Source organism: Anopheles merus, chromosome 2R (genome assembly GCF_017562075.2).
Source record: "Anopheles merus strain MAF chromosome 2R, AmerM5.1, whole genome shotgun sequence".
Taxonomy (NCBI): domain Eukaryota; kingdom Metazoa; phylum Arthropoda; class Insecta; order Diptera; family Culicidae; genus Anopheles; species Anopheles merus.
This window is the reverse complement of record NC_054082.1, coordinates 3,382,281-3,399,298: the sequence shown is the minus strand read 5'-3', so window position 1 is coordinate 3,399,298 and position 17,018 is coordinate 3,382,281. Positions and strand designations below refer to the sequence as shown.

General features: G+C 48.6%; 2 protein-coding genes across 4 annotated transcripts in view; one reads left to right on the top strand and one right to left on the bottom strand.

The window, feature by feature from the left end:
* The window catches only part of LOC121591166 (acetylcholinesterase), a 57,507-nt gene extending 45,104 nt beyond the window's left edge, over positions 1-12,403 (bottom strand). For both annotated transcript variants that reach the window (XM_041911610.1, XM_041911612.1), the window contains exon 1: positions 11,471-12,403. The gene's annotated coding sequence lies outside the window, so the exon portion shown is untranslated. The remainder of the gene's footprint in view (positions 1-11,470) is intronic.
* Positions 12,404-15,735: 3,332 nt separating this feature from the next.
* Positions 15,736-16,923, top strand: LOC121589692. 2 transcript variants are annotated; one of them, XM_041908781.1, is made up of 4 exons: positions 15,736-15,832; positions 15,895-16,001; positions 16,088-16,250; positions 16,327-16,923. In XM_041908781.1, the coding sequence occupies exons 2-4, from the start codon at positions 15,941-15,943 to the stop codon at positions 16,823-16,825; spliced, it is 723 nt and encodes a 240-aa protein (XP_041764715.1). In that variant the 5' UTR covers positions 15,736-15,832; positions 15,895-15,940; the 3' UTR covers positions 16,826-16,923. The 2 variants fall into 2 exon arrangements, with proteins under 2 accessions (XP_041764715.1, XP_041764716.1); XM_041908782.1 differs by having other exon boundaries at positions 15,738-15,832; positions 15,901-16,001.
* The last annotated feature ends 95 nt before the right edge of the window (positions 16,924-17,018 follow it).

Genomic DNA, 17,018 nt, shown 5'->3' with positions numbered 1-17,018 from the left:
GCCCGTGTTCGGATTCGGTGGGGGGTAGTAAACGGTTTGCACCTTTTGTTTAACCAGCACCTGGGTAACGTACACCCTTTTAGCAAGTATTCAAGTTTTACGACATTTTTTTTGGGAATTTTGAGCAAAGAAACATGAGCTGTTAGGCTACGCTAGAATAACTCTCCTAACGGAATGATTTTAAGCATTTGCATAAGTTTAGGAATGTATTTAAAAAATAGGATAAATTTGTACAGATGTTTTATTGTGATGGCTTGATTAAGTTGATAGATTTTATCTAAACGAAGTCAATTTCTTCAAATCAGCTTTGAAATGTTTATAGCGTGAAGATCATTTTTTACTTAAGCGTGCTTTTTTCGTCGAATACAACATATATCACACTGTAAGCCGTCGATTGGAGGTGTACCAACACGAAGGTGATATTTTACAAAACAAAGAACCAATAGCCAACCAACCAATGCAAGACAAAGCGAAACATCTTATCTTGACCACGGCGGTATTCGCAATTCGCAATTGGTCGCTGCGAGTGTTCAACGTAGGCTCGAAGCTTGTCCTCAACGCAGGGGCGTGTGCGAGTTTGCGACGAAGTTGACCTCTTAGCGACGAACCGAACTTCGAACGCTTTCGCACGCCTGCAAACCCACCAGCCCTTGGACAGATTAATGAGCACCTTGAGCGCCTTGAGCCTGAACTACACGGCCGACCTGGTTTCGTTTACCTCAGATTACCAGAGTCGAGCGGAACAAAAGCTCCTGTGGGTTCGTAAGGAAAAAAAACACACACACACATACTCACCGACAGTGTGAAATCCTCGGCAAAAGAGAATGCGAGTCGAAATACAGCAAAATACACCCAGAGCCTTTACCAAATGGATTGACTGGTGGTACGATTAGCTGTCGTTGTTGTAGTCCTCCGGTGTCGGTTCGAAGGATTTCCCTCCCTGTCGGTCCCACCCCCCACCCCCCCCTCATCGCTTGTTTAATGCCACACTACCACCGACAAGCAGACGACATCGCTTCGATTCCGTTCCGTAAGTCGCCCAAGACGAAGGTCAATTCAATTAATTTTATTGCTGGATCTAATCCGATTTGAGGGATCGGATTTGTCCCCGGTGGGGGTGTGTGTGTGGTATGAGTGTGCTATCGGAGCGGTTTTTGTCCCGCCAAATGGTGATCGGAGTGGTGATGGAGGACGGGTAGAAGAGGAACACCCACATCGGTGGAAAGTAAGGGACACAAAAATTCGTCTATCCCACCAAAAAAAATGGCTTCCACCGTCGTCGGTGGTCGAAAGGGACCAAATGTGGATTGGTGGAAAACACTTTCCACTGCTTTTTTCTTTAATAGCACTGAGCGTTTGTTTTTGATTAAGTGTGTGTGTATCGCAAACTCGGAAGAGCCTACTATGGGTCAGTTGGCTCTGATTAATCTTAGCTTTTCGAGCAGGGAATGTGCGAAGGGGGGGAGGGGGTGGGAAGCCGGGAGTGATGAAAACTCTTCGCCGAAAAAGCACGTGTCTTGCACGGCTTATACGTGTTCAAGGTTATTGAAAAGTCAAAGTCGTGCTCGTGATACAGCTATTCTTTCTCCCACCCACCTCACCCCCCCTCCGGAGAAAGCGCCACTTTTTGCTGTTGTTTTTAGTCACGAACCTTAACACGGGATCAGCGTGTTAGTGGAACAGCGCCACACCATTTGGATTCGGAAATGGAAATGGTCAAAAACGGGAAGCTCGAATTGAAACTGATTTTTCCTGACTACTCACGAACTGTTTTGCTTTTGTGTTTTAAATGCAATCTTATAAGAAAAAAAACGCATGATACGAGGAAGGAGCAGCATGAGGGGGAAGGATACAAAAAGCTATGATTGTGTTATTATTTTCCCTCGCCACTGCCAAGGTCGTAGCTAAAACATATGATTTACGGAGGTCATTCCGCTCCACCCCCCTCCAGAAGTCCCGCGTCCACTGGTAGCGTGAAGAAAGGCACACTGAGCGTGAAGCAGAATGTGGAAATGGCGACTATTGGAAGCTTAAATTACTAACTTAACGAATGAAACAATTCTTTCGCGAGTTGTGAAATTATTTTCATCGAAACTTTTCATCTTTTGATCATTTTTGGTTTGTATGACTTTATGTCCAAAAGTATCTCTTTATGTTACCTTTCGCGCGTATGGTCGCTTTATGATCGTCCTTTTGTCCATTGTGCACTCTCGTCCATTCGTGCCGTTTGCGTGTCGCACTCGGTTCGTTTGTTTTCACGTCACTCAAAGGAACCGCTGGTAGTGGGCTCGTGTTCCACCCGTATTTAAACCCCCTAGTCCCGCTCCCCTCAAGTAGCTCAGACGCCGACATACGAACACTATCGTGCCGGAATGGGTTGGAAATTTTATAACATCTAGCGTGTCATAATTCATTTTGTTCCAAATGCTAATCAGCGAACGAAACCATTTAACGAACCGTCGGGGGAGCTGACGTCTTCTGCCGGGCAGCCAGAGACAGCAACCCGGTGACCCGTACGACACGATGATAAATGGATGGAAGGGGCTGGCGGAGGTGGAGGCCCGTGTCAGCTACGCGGCTAAAAGGACACACTCACTGGTGACGAGAGAAATCAATTCCCTTAAACGCTTTCACCCCTAGCCGGCATGGTGGTGGTGGTGGTGGTATTAAGAATGGCCATTACACACACACAGACAAACACACGGCCACCCCCCCCCCCCCATACCCGGTGGGACTTGAGTGAAACCGATGTGTTAGATGACCGGGGTGATAAGTACGGAATGTGATTTATGTGGCTTTTATGGGCACGTTTATGGACACTTATCGGTTGTAATTTTCAGAAACACACTCACTGCCCCGGGCCTGATTTCTCCACGGAATTGACAGTTTCGTTGTGCGGTGGGCAGGGGTAGGGTGGTATTGGATTATTTTATATTTCTGTCTGTCTTTGCGAAAGATAATGGGGAAGTTTTTATGGCACCGAATTCCAGCACGGTTTGTGTTTGTGTATCGTAGACAGCTTTGTCTTTATTGGGAATGAATAGACAATATTTTATGTAGGTAAAACGGCGAATGGATACGCCTGGTGCTTTGTAGAGAGTGTCAGCGACCGGGCGTCTCCATTGGAAAACTGAATTTACACCGAAATTATAGTTAAAGCTTTTTTATTTCGCTTTTCGGTTACTAGATTCATGTTTTTGGTCAATTAGGGGTTTATCCTACTAATTAATGCTAAAGTTAGTGAATCTTTACCCAACCTGCTCGTGTTTTTGAGTTGATACGGAAAGTACAAATAAACATAATTGTGTTTAAAATATAATTGTCTGTGTCTCATGCGGTGATCGATTTTCAATCTTTTTTTTATACTTATGCCTGAAATTTAAACAATGGTCTAATTTTTTCCAAAATTTCCAAAAACATTGCCATAAATCACGATTGTTTCTATGGCCTCTTCGAAGAATTTTGCATCTGAAGCTCTCGACCCGCTGCTTTGTTCCCAAGTACAGTACAAACGCACACCCAAAGAGTAAAGGTAAATGTGCGCTGAACTGAAGCAAACGCAATAATAAAGCAGATATTTGCTGGCACACGGGGCATGAAAAATTCATCCTCTCGGCATTCCGCATCCCTCCTGCACCCAGTGCGGCAAAATCCTCCATCCGCCGCTGTGCGCCCCCAATTCTCCTCCCGTTATCCTATAGAACGGTTACTCGGGCTGCCCGAACACACACACACACACACACACACCCCCGACGCAGACCGCCACTAATGCTTACGGAGGGGCTCATAAAAATGATTTCCGGCCTTGTGGCTGCCGGTGGGCTACTGGCAGACCTCCCTCTCCGCCTCCTTCTTCTCCTCCGTGCTCCATGCGCAAAGACAGCATAGCTTCAAGCTCCGTATGTTGTGTGTGTGTGTGTGGGAGTACTTCCCTTTGCCGGTCCCATTTGTCCTAACATCTTTCGGTGCGATTTTTTTGCTTGTCCTGATTCCCGCAACCCGAAATGCAACCAACAGGGCTGTGGCCGCGGGCGATGTCCTATTTCTGGTGCAGTACAGTGATTTTGTTTGTGTGCGAGAGTCAAGAGCCGCGGTTTGGCGAGAGAAAAAAAGCACCTCAATTTGCCCCACCGTCGGTACGAAGGGTACGAAAAGCATATTTTCTGTGGATAAACTCACTTGCCCCGCCCTCAGGACGCCGACCAGGTACAGCTTTTCGATAAACTGATAAACGGAACTTCTGCTTCTATTTATACACCTTGGCCATTGATGTCCCGCTGGTGCAGTGTATTTTGCTCTTGTATGAATGATGGAATGAATTGATTTTCAACAAGGATACACAATCACAAGGCATCTTTAGTTCACAACCAGGAAATGAAGTAATGGGTTTATTTTACTCTTTGGTTATGCGCGGCAAATGGCGCTGATGGCCCGGGCGTAGTGTTCGGTACAGCTGAGGAGCGGTAAGCAACAAAAGCTTTTCTGCATGATACTTCCTTTTCTCAATTACTGTTGCAACTGCATCCTCGCGACGTGGGGCATGCAGATGCAAAACATTTTCCGATTCGTTTGCCACCGAGACAGGCCGCGCAGAAAGCTCCTGTCGGGGAAAATACGTTCACAGTAGTTAGGAAATGGCAGAAGATCGATAATAATCTGGCCAGCATGCAGTATGATACACTCGTTCCAAGCTTGAACGTGAGTTCAATGCTAATGGGGATTTCAATGTTGGCGCTTTGTTTGTCAATGAATGGCATATGGAGGATGTTGAGAAAAATACGCGTTCCAGTTCCATTACGATGATGAAAAGCCGCAGGTAGAAAGTCTGTCTGGCGTTATGTCATTATAAGCATGTCAAAACAGGTGTGGAGGGTGGATAACATTGTTCTTGTTTTATTTTTTTATTCCCCCTGATTGGATAACAATGTAATTTAGTTAATATAATGTTTTGGAGAGATCCTTCACCGTGTTCTGTTTCAAAATCATACGTTAAACGTTAAGCAGAGCCGTTCCACCGTTTTCAAAACACTCAAACAGCCCTCAGCCATCTCTACCCTAATTTCAAGCCTGTCAACTCCCAAGCGAATGCCGCACAAAAATCGAATTGCTTCAATTTTTTAAATGACCTTCTTCCAAACGCACCTGCCTTCCCTCGTCCCATTCTGCACAGCACCAGAGCCGCTGAATCATGCTGCCTCGAGAGCAATTTAACAAATTTTATTACTTCCATTATTATCCGGGGCCTACTTTTTTGTCGTTCGTTCGTTCGGTGCGTATTTGCTTTATCTTTGCGCCGCCCGACGTGCGCACTCGGCGCTACCTTTTTCCACCGCCGCACGGCCAATCTGCTGACCTGGCCCGAAATTGGTCCGACTTTGACTGTCGACTGGCGCACAGCACAGCAAAACAAAACAAAAAAAAGGCAAAGAAAATGCCGCCCCACGCAGAAAATTATGCACACAAAATATAGCAGCAGCTTCTCTGCCACTCGGCCATGCTTTCCGAAATTGGGTCTCTGCTGGGTTTCCCGATTGCCTCCAGAAACAAAAAAAAACGGGCAAAAACAACTGCCAGCGAAAAAGGAAACGCGATGAGGGGGGGGGGGGGAACAAACCACGCACACCACGCAACAACAACAACAGGAGCAGCAAAAAAGCTCCCCAAAAGCGTACAGCCACCGAATGATGATTGAGAAAAATCCCTCCGCGCGTAAGATAAGTGCGCGTTTCAGTTTTACATTCGCTTTCATTTTCCTTCGCTCTCGGGGGCTCCGTTTTTTTTTGTCTCGGGGCGCAACGATAACTTTTTGGCCTCGCTTCGGTAAGCCGCATCTTTATGGGGGAGGAAATAGCGCATGGTTGTACCGTGCCGCGTGCAAGACAACGGCAGTACAAAGGCTGTAGAACAAAAACACACACACCACGACTACCGGAACCGACTCCGTTTTTCCCATCATTTGGAGGGTTCCATCAAGCTGCTGCCACCAAACACCAGCGCACCACTCACAGTGTGGAATGATATGGTGTCCAAGTGGCGTCCTACCTTGGCGTGAGTCGTCTTTTTCCTTCACCGGCTCCGATGCGCCGTCGATGTTTGTGTGGTTTGGTTTTTGTTTTTCTCCCAAACGATTCGTGCTGCAGGCGCAACGGAAAACCATTTTCTCGCCTGAAGGCTATTAGCAATTTCCACCCGCCAACTGGCGGTGCGATGCCAAGCCCGTCATTTGATACAGGAACATACTCGCTTTCCGCTGCTCTGCTCGGTCAAGGTAGCTTTTCCATTTCATTGCGCACCCGATCGGAGCGAGAAAAGCAAAGAGAGAGGGAGAGGGAGAGAATTAAGATAGAAAGAGATGAAGGGCAAACAAGGGAGCAGAGAAAGAAAACCCCGATTGCAGGCAAAAAGTGGCAAAAATCTGCTACGTTTGCTCTTGCGTCTTCGCGTTGGGGCTGCCGAGGCCTTCCGCCCTCATCCCTTCGTATGTGTATGAGAGCATGTATTCGCGTTTGTACTGTGCTGCCTTCGCTCTTCGAAATGAGGCTTAAAGTGTGGCGTGGCCGAATGGTTTGAATTTATGCGAAAGAACGTCTCACATGGCCACACGAGGAGAAGGAACGAAACAAAACAACTTCCCCGCACATTGTTGGAAAGTAATCAAATGTTTGAGATGAAATTGTTTTACCACACCTTGGAGGAATGAACAAACAGTGTGTGTTTGTCTGCCTGGTGTGCTGGCAGGTTCAGACAAAGTTTTTAATATTTAAAATAAAAATGGATGTAATAATCAATGTTATTCAATATGGAGAGTAGGAAAGCTGTGAGCAATGCAATAACCATTTAACGTTTTGATCTTTTGTTGTTTTTACCTAACAAACTTTTGGTTGCAGTTGAAATTCCTCAGGCAACAGTCTTGATAGCAATTATACAGCACCAAAGTCATTTACACGCATTCTACCACCGTTCACAGGGAAAGCGACGGAGCGGCGTTGTACCTTTTTCCATTGGCATTTTCTCGCTCGTCTGCAACGCTGTGTCAGCTGTGTTCAAACGGGGCAGGGCTTGGAATTTGTAGTTGAATGTAGGAAAGAGTCACCAAAAATGCCATCTCGGCGTCTCGGCGGCAATAGAAATGTTTGCGCTAACAACCCCAAAAAACGGAACCGAATGGACTTCTCCCGGTCGAGTGAAGTTAGTCAAACCAGGGGGGCTTGTCGTCTGGCTCTGGGTGGGGGCCTGGTATGCGCCACCACACACAGTTACGCATTTGCGTTTGTATTGGTGCATACGAAATGAGCATTCAGCGAAGTTTGGGTTTGACTTTCTTTCGCGTTGGAACCAGCGTCGCCCGCCTGCTAGTGCCCAACGCGTGCTACGTTTTGCTCGGCGGCGGCGGAAGTGCTGGCGCCGGGAGACACCGGGCAGCTTTGTTTGTGATTAGTTCTCGTCAGCGGAAAATGGGCTTTCACTACTTCCCAGCTCGCTCGCCCTCTCCGCCACCGGCCAATTTTAGATTGTTCGTCCCGCTACGTTCGTAACGTCTACTGTTCGCTGTTCTGCTCAAGCTTTTACTGCTTGCCGGCTACTATCTACCAAAGCAAAGGGATGCCGCACCTCGCCGTTTTCCGCCGAAGGGATTGCGTCGGAACGAAACGGAAATATTTTCTCGTTATGTTTTAATCCAACCAGGATCGTAAATTTCCAGCCCTTGGGCATGGAGGGTCGAAGGGTTGGGTGCTGATTGCGGACGGTGTCGACATTTTAATGCTGACTTTATTAAGGAAGCCCGTGCCGGGGAAGGAGAAGCCGAAGGTAGGGCATTTACCTTCAAAAAGCGCTCGGCTAGCTAACAAACACACACAGCGTTCGCTACGACACTGTTCGCCTTGATCGTAATGCACTTGGTAATGGAAATATTTGCGATTCATTAACAGCGGGAGCAATGAACGCAGCAGCAGCAGCATAACGAATCCACTCAGCATCGCTACAGACGAACGGGTGAGACAAGTCGTTTTAACTCGCTCGCAATGACACAGTTAGTTGGAGGGGCCAAAAAAGAAAAAAAGGAAGAAGTTAAGGCTTCACGGCCATTAATTTTATACAATGTACATGTTGACTAATTATGAGCTGAGCGCAATACGATGATTTAAATTTACAAAATGAAATGTAACAATAACACATAACGCCGGCAATATGCAGCAGTACCGCAAAGCACAGCAGATGTGTGAAACCCAACCGGCAAACACATGGGAGCTGGTTACATCCAGTGGTGTATCTTATTACGACCACATGCAAGATAAATCACACTGGGCACACCAACCACGCCAACAGTACGACTTCATCTGTTCCGCTACCCGAGTAGATATTCCACACACGAACTATTCGTACACAAGTGCTGCGCGTTTGGCTACAATGTTGCTGGCCGCAATACACACCGATATTCCTGTGCAAATCCCTAGCTTCCATCCACGGTGTGTCCCTTCATCCTGGCAACAATCTAGCCCGCTTCGATTACACCCCGGGATTCCCCGGGTCTCCCGGTGGTCCCCCACATCCCCGTCCAGCGGACACTGCCGCCCCTGGGATCGTATCGTAAGCCAAGCAAGGGGCGCTTTTCTTTTGCTACTATCATCTCGCCCGTGCCCCAGTTTTGTTTGCGAGTCCACTGATCGAAACATTTTCTACCGTAATCCTCCACAGCGGTAGGAGATAAACAATACACCCGGGTGCGGGAGAACAACGATGATCCCACTGCTCCCCCTCCCCCTCCCCCGGGTCGAAACCTGCTGAAACCCACTGTGTGCGACGACAGTGGAGATTAAGTACGTGCAATAAATTTTTATTTATTTTTTATTTCCACACATGGTGGACGGTTGGGGGAGGACGCTGCAAGAAAAGCAAGCGTGCATGCGTTTCAGCCATCGGATGCGCTGGCCAACGGCAAAAAATGGCCGCCCTTCATGCATTGATCTTCCGATAACTGTCGGGCGATGCTGGCAGAGCTTTTGCCTGTTCCATTTTGCGGCCAGTGTGGCTGGCATACGTGCGAAACTGACTCGGTAGGTTTTTATTTCCTCGTGTAGGCCTCAATGACAACAGCAAATCCACCTCACCAACACACACACATACACACGCACACGTTTGCACGGCTTAATCGAGTCGGGTTTTGTCCAGTGCCCGGGAACGCGTGACATGCTTAGCGAAGCCATTGCTATCTTAAGTTCTGTTGGGCGCGGATGGGTTTTCTTCCGATCCACTGTGGCAGGCCATTAAGCGTGGCAATACCATTGCTGTGTGTTTTATTGATTTTAATATAAAAATAAACGATGCTTTCGAGCTGCTTGCGGCGGGAGCAGCAGTGTCGGTTTATGGTTTAAAGGGGGGAATGGGCCCATACGTACCATTTGCATTGATAGTTATGTTTTCTGATGGAACACAGCGGAATCGCTATCGATTTAGCTCGAGATGTTTTTAAAGATGCTGTACAATGTTTGAGAAATTATGTGAAAATTCAAAGACAAGCTATTGAAGTTAAAGCCGAACAAGTGTTTGCTAAAACCAAAGAGCTTGCCAATGCCATGAACAAATCAGTTCCGTTTCCTGCCAATCTTGTCAGCAATACGTTTGAAATTGCATTCACAAAACTACAAAGCTTGGCAACATCCCTGGCACATTGTTACGATTGTCAATTCGGTCGAAACCTTCATGGTCTCTTCCAACTCCGCGTTCGCTTTCCGTTGCAGTTGCTGCTGCTTCGGCAGACTCGCTTTGTGTGCGCCCTGAACAAGCAGTTTGTACAGTGGGTGACTGATGATTAAAAATTTAAACACTTCCAGTTCCTACGCGAGAAGTTCGCTTCCCGTTGCAACCTTGAACCGTGAGGAAACGGCCATACGGTGTGTGCGCCACCCATCCATCCATCCATCCAGCCCGACTGCCTTCCCCCTTGGTACACACACACACTCGGGGTTGTTTGTTTGCTCGCTGGTTTATTTGTCTTCCGTACGTCCTTCTGCGTACGTGACTCCCGACAGACTCTTTCCGGTGCAGAGTGTGTGGAAGGCTCATACACACACACACACACACGCAAACAAAGCACGTAAGGCAACAGCGTTGACGGGCTCGACGTTAAAGTCTGGGCAGTGGGATTCCTAAGAAAGCTCAAGCTCCATCCACGTGGATGGCAAAATGGAGCGAAAAGCGAAAGCAAGTCGGAGGTGGGCGAAAGCGATACAATACTTAAAAGTGAACTGTTTTCCCGCTGCAACCGCCGTTGGTTAAACATTTATCGTGCGGCGGCGGCGGTGAAGATGGCGGCGACGGGCGGCAGTCAAGTACTTAGTTTACGGAGCATTGGCCAGGGCAGCGGTGGGAGCTGTGCCTCAAGCAGCGGGCAAGCTTTGTAGCCATCGTTTCCGAGGCATTGTTTCCACAGCGCAAAGAGTTCCCGTGCTCCCGGCTCGTCGCACCCTTACGCTCGTGGCTAATATTGGACCAGGACGGTAAGTGGACGCTTTAAAACCTTCATCGTTTGCCCGCCTAGCATCGTTCAGGAAAGAGAAATTAAACTCAACAACAACACACACATGCAGATGGACCCGAATTGGCCATCCGAGCAGCAGCTGGCCAATCCTTTTGGTCGTGCAGCCTAATTGCGTTGATGGCGCACACACACAGGCAGGCGGAAAAATGTGTTTCCCTTCGATCGATTATTCAAACCCAGTGTGCGCCCCCCTCGTTTGAAGCATGTGGAATGATTTATTTAGCACCGCTTCGGCTATTTCTGGCACTTCCCTTTGCTGGCATGACGGTGTCGGTGTGGCGTGTTGGAGCGTGCCGGACCCACCAGCATGCCCGAGCGATGATGTGGCTGTGTAACGCTGTGTCAACAACGATGAGCGATGCATGTTTTTCCATCCGATCGGCCGCACGGGGGACGGGACGGGGGCAATTTTTCACGAGCGTATCGGTATCCATCAGAGAGTCATTGTTCATCTGAGTGGCTCGTTACTTTTCGGTACAATGAAGCTAAAGCACACGCTCACGCGCGAATGGTTCGGCAGGGAAGTGGGAGAGTTGAGACAGGGGAGTTGCAGCAAAAGGCAACTTTTTTAAGGCGAATTATTCCGCCGAAACTTTTACCATGATACATCAATTTTGATTGCCATTGGCTAATGTATTCGCAGGCAAACAAGCTTCTATTCATCCCTTAAGATGTTTGTCGCAATGGAGCAGAATTCTTAAGAAGAACAAGTTTGGAATTTTCTTGATAATTTTTTTTATAGAAATTTCAAGAATTTATAATAAATAATCATTAATAACTTAAATGACTCAAGTTGACTTTTGTTGAATTGTTAAACATTCTTCAGAACTCACTAGTCAACATAAAGATGTTCGTTCAAAGGATATTGGAATGCTTAGGACATTTAAACAATGGACAACTGCTACAAGATACATGTATGACGTTACTTACCTAAGTTTTTTCTATGATCCACTAGAACTATCCACTGGCGTTGCTCATCTACAGCAACTTGCTACTCAAACCGTGCTGCTTCGTCGCAGGTTAATGCACAATAAACGGGACACGGGATACACCTTAACTACACGCACCGATTACAGTTTTGTTCCGACAAACCACAAATTCCGCAGAGCGCGTAAACTTAACTCGCGCAACACACACCAACGCACACACAAAGCCACCGTGCGCCACGCCGAATTCGATACAGCCGAATGGATTTCGGTAAGTTGCGCTGTAACTTTTACACTTTGCAGCAACTTTCACCGTCAATGTTAGAGGTTTCACTCACAGCACAACAAATGGTGGCCAATTGCTGGCCGTACCGATACACACCGCACAGAACAATACGCTGGAAAGCAAAGAATAGAAAGTTTGCAAAACTCGTTCACCCGTGTACTGCTGGCGGCGGCTCTACCTTCTCGTCATCATCTGCCAGCGCACGGCGCACTTTACGCGTGGCAACTTTACCCAATCCTTATCGCCCGCTCTCGGTCGCCCGCCTGTCTGGTCAAAGCGTACAAGGACAAATGGTTCGGGCTTCGTTCCGCGGTCCGCTGCGTTCTTTGAGTCCGCTGCTTGAACTTGAACTTCTTGCCGACTTTTGTTCGCCAGCGTGCTGAAACAGCGAACCGTTGGCGCAATGGCGATTTCGAATTCACAATACTGTCCTATCGCCCGTTCGCATCCGGATCGCCCTTTGCACCAAAGCTGCCCAAACACACTGTGCGAATCAACCGGAAGCAAAGCCCCGTCCACCCGGTTCTGTGTGCACACCACGTATCGCTAAAGGTCGCACAGTACACAACGGTATCCGTTCCACTGGTCGACTGACTGAGAAAAGGACACCCGAAGTACGTACGGGTTTGACCCGCGCGGTGATACACACAGCATGACAATTGTGCTCCCTCCCGTTTTCCGCTGCAAACACATTCTCTCCTGCTCGGAGAGAAGAGAGTCAGCCTCCTGCTCTCACAATTTGTTTGGCATTTTTCCCGCAGGCAGTAAAATCTTGCTCTCTCTCTCGTTTTTCGGAAAAAACTGATGGGGAAAACGTGCACACTGAGAGCGCCCCGTGAAGGCGGGAATGAAACAGCGCTAGCGCGCGAACTCTCAGCGAAGGAAAGGAGCTTTTACTACCGAGAGAAGCCAATCCTCTCTGCCCCGCACACACCCCAACTTCTCGCACCCCTATTCTGGCAAGGCTAGAATGGTGTTGTGTCTGTGTTGGTAACCGTGCCTTCTACGGACGAGGACGAGCCTTTTTGCAAGGCGGACACAGGCAGCGCACATGTGGTGAGAGCATTTGAGGAGCAAGGAGATGGAGAGGAGGGGGGGGGGAGGCGGGAGGAGTTCGTACCAACTTTTTGCGGAGCAAAGTTTTCCGAGTCGATGCCACCTTCACGTGTGAAGACGAAACCGTCTACGGAGCAACTACTGCAGTGAAGTCTTGCTTGCAGATGACGTGCCGCAACCTCTTGGACCTGGTGTACCATTTGCCACCAATTTCCATTTGCAGGGCTTCCTCCGCACGCGTCGTCTATCGGGGCAGGAGCATACTATTTTCCTGGAACGTCGAGTGAAAGGTGTGTGTGCATGTGTGCCACCAACAAAACCAAACAGCTGGACTGTCCTCCCGTCCGTCCTTGCATGCTCTCGCGCAACGCATCCACAGTTCATCGCGCAAGGACTTACCGTCAAGGACACCGAGCCAGTACGCAAACCATTTCCTTCTTCCGACCGACCATTGCTGTGCGAAGCATTGTTTATGGCCAGCTCGAGTTATTGGGCGCATAATTTTCGCTCCTGCAACTCATGCAGATGGGTGGACAAGGAGAACCGAAATAACAATCATCATCTTCTTCATCTTCAACGTCACCATCGTTTGTGGTGATTAGCAGGCAGCAGTAAAGGTAGAATGTACCTCTCAATACACTACGCACCGTCCAATCAAGACGGAGTGCTTCATTAGCCCGCTGGGTGTTGGTGGGCGCCGTGCCTCTTAACACCGGAAAAAGCGGGGAGGCTGCGTAAAGGACCCTGTCGGGTTTGGGTCACCCACTGTCTGTGTGTGTGCAGTAGTACGCACACTATCAACGTCCACTGATTGGTGGACCGCAGGACCGGCCACAGCAGACAATCGAAGACAGCCTGCAGCTTCGCCAATGCAGCGGTTCTGCTGCCGGTTTTGTTGACCGGGAACAAAGGCCAGCACACGCCAGCAAGAGAGTCGGCCTTTAGAGAAAAAGTGAGCGAGACAAGAAGCAACGGAAAAGCGCTGGAATCTACTTGCAGCGAAAGTGGAATTCTTTTCGGAAGGTTTCACAATACGCTTACCCCAAGCGTCACGATGTTCATAATGCGCTAGAATGACTGACTTTCGCTGCGTGTGTTTACTATGGCCAGTTCTGCAAAGAATTGGGGAAGAACGCACAAACCGTACGACCTCTTTGCGCTCACAAGTACACTGCAGCAGCGCCAAGACGCAATAAAACATCCCAACTATTGTGTTCGGTTGTACCGTGGATGTTTTTTTTTTTTTTTTCACAGCGTTTTGCATTCCCGTCGCACTTGTATCTCGTCCCAGCACTCCTTTTGCTCTCACCAACCTTCCAAAACGTGGCACACCGACACACACTCGGGCGACACTGCGACACTGTTGTGGAGGGGGGGGGGGGGAGGATTCCAAAGGGATTTTCCTCACTGACGCCTACCAGGGGCACACAGATCTCCGATAATCTGGCAGAGCGATATCTCAGGCCACACAGGCAAGCACTAATCACACGCGTACAGAGCACTCGCAAACACCACAACCGCTTCGCAGCGAGTTCTATCTCATACTGGAAATGAACCAGCGTGCGACTCGGACTTGGGTTGCTCGGATGGAGAAGTAGTTACCATCGGGCGGAAAAACAATACCACCGCACACAGTCATCGTGTGTGTGTGTGCCATTCGTGTACTTGATGCAGAACTGCTCTGCTCTCTGCGTTCACTGTTGGTTCGCTGGCAATCTCACGAATTCAACTCCCCCTGTGCTCTCAGGCTCACAAGGACTGGACACTGGTACCCTTTGGAACCGGTACAGGAATGCAGCTACTTCGTACACAAAGTGTCCTTTTATTAGAATTCAACTTCCACCAAAGCTACTGGGTTCAATGTTGACGGTAAACTAATAATGAAATTGTTTCGAATCTTTTGTCAGAATTTGGGAGGATCAAAACACGCTGCCTTTATTGTGTATTACCGTATGCAACTGTCATCAAACTCGATAAGAATTAAACGAAACTTGAAATAAATTTGCAAACACCCAACCGAACCGAAGGCAAACCTGATGTTTATCGAATGCCGGGAGCATCCTAGCATCGTTTTCCCCGCACACAGTGGGGCACGCTTCGGGCAGGGGAAATTGACGCATGATCTTGTTATCCTGTTTTAGAAATGCGGCCTCTCTCTCTCGTGCTCTTCCGTAGCACAGTGTGTATCATCAGTACACTGGAACTGAAGTATCTCCCAGTGTTTGGAGCACATTGCGAGAGCATTCCCAACCAAAGCATCAGCAATCGGTAAGATTCTTCCGATTGCCATTGCTCGGTTCGCCATGCTCCATGCCAAGAGAGAATATACGGTTTGGGGGAAAAAAGAACACAACCATGACGTCATACGGCCAAAGCAATGACGTCATTCCGAGCATGGGCGAAATGTCTCTGTAGATAGTAAAAGTTTTTCGTCGTGTGTGTGTGTGTGTTTTTTTTTTTAATTCATTATGATCCCCAGCGAGGAGGTAATGTCACTCGGGCTTTATGACCGCAGGCGCCAACAAAGCTTGTCTGAGTTGATTTATTTCTCACAAATGGTTGGCAAAGATGCGGCAGCAAAAACTCCTATGCTGTTCTTGCTTTTCTGCCTAAAAAACACTACGCTTTAGGTAGCAGCACAGCACACTGACCTGATTGCTTGTCTTGGTGGGCCCGTCTGCTTTGATATCGACAGCCCAGGTGCACACGCTTCACAATCGGTAGCCAAATCGAATCGATTGTCCCGTTGACCAGGTGCGACACGAGAGCCAAGCTTTACCAAAGGGCTCGGGTTAATCTCGTCCAGCTTATCTCGACTCGATGCCACCATCACTGCCACCCTCGCTAAACTGGGAATCGGTACCGCCCTAAATCGCACCCGCTCAGTGGATTCGAAAAACAAAAATGTCACCAAGCACATGATAAGAATGGTTGAATTATTCGAGCCGATAATGGTCTTCGATCCTATAAAGGGGACCTTCTTACCGATGTAGGGGCTTATTTGTCCAACGTTCGAAGGAAAAGGTACGTTGTGCAGCAGTTTTAGTGATTGTGTAATTGTTAGTTGCAGAGTGTATTGTTGTTAGTTTCAGCTTTTAGTCCAGCTCGAGCGACCAAACAAACACACATACAATGCGTGCTGGATTGATTGTGGTAGCCTTGATGGCTCTGACGGCCAACGTCGGAGTGAAGGGTAAGTGCTAAAACGGCTCAGTGTATGCCCAAAGTGCCCAATTTCATTCCACATTGCGTCCACGTATGCCTCACTCTCTTCGCCAGAGGTCGCTGGACAGAACATCATTCTGGATGCGATCATGCGACGCATTCTGGAGAACTTGCGTGAGCTGATGCGCACCGGAAACCCGGAAACCGGCATGCCTGTACTTGCACCTTACCACAATCCGGACCTGTTCATCAATGCCTCGTTCGGAGGTTTGCTTGAGTATGGGACACGATGGATGTGCATTTGCTTGCCAAAACGTACTCACTGAAACCAAATCTAACCCCTCTTCATGAAGGTTCGACGCACGCTTCACTCCAATGAACATTATCGGACTGGATACGTTCGTGGGACGGCTGCAGGTCGATCTGGCGACGCTTCGCTTCCCGTTCGAGTTCCGCTTTGCTGAGATCAGTGCCAATGGATTCTACGATGCCAATGGCCGCCTGTGGGGTTTGATCCCGATCTTCGGTATCGGCGATTTCTCCGTGCGCCCGCGCGATGTCGTCGCGACCGGCTTTGCCACCATCACCGACAATGGGCAGGGCTTCCTGAAGCTGTCCGACTTCTCGATCAGTCTGCAGATCGGTTCGCTCGAGAGCAACATTCAGGGACTGCTGCTCGGCGGTGACCTCTCGGATCTGCTGAACGCCGTCATTCAGGACATTGTACCGTCGGTGCTGCGTAACTTCCCCGACGGCATGACCAACCTGCTGAACGCGCTGGTCGTACCGATCGCAAACCGCTTCCTGGCCACCCGCACCATGGAGGACCTGATGGGTTTGCTGTTCCCGTAAATGATTCCCGTGTGCTGTGGGCCGTGTTTGTTTTTGGATCGACTTTTGACCGTTGCGTAAAATAAATGTCAGCGAATTGCTAACGCGAATCGGTTCAATGGTGCTGTAAACACACTTTATCTTCACACTTTAAGTTGCTATCTTCGTTTTGTGAGGGCGAATATTTCTTTGTTCAGCACTTTGCGCTGATGTT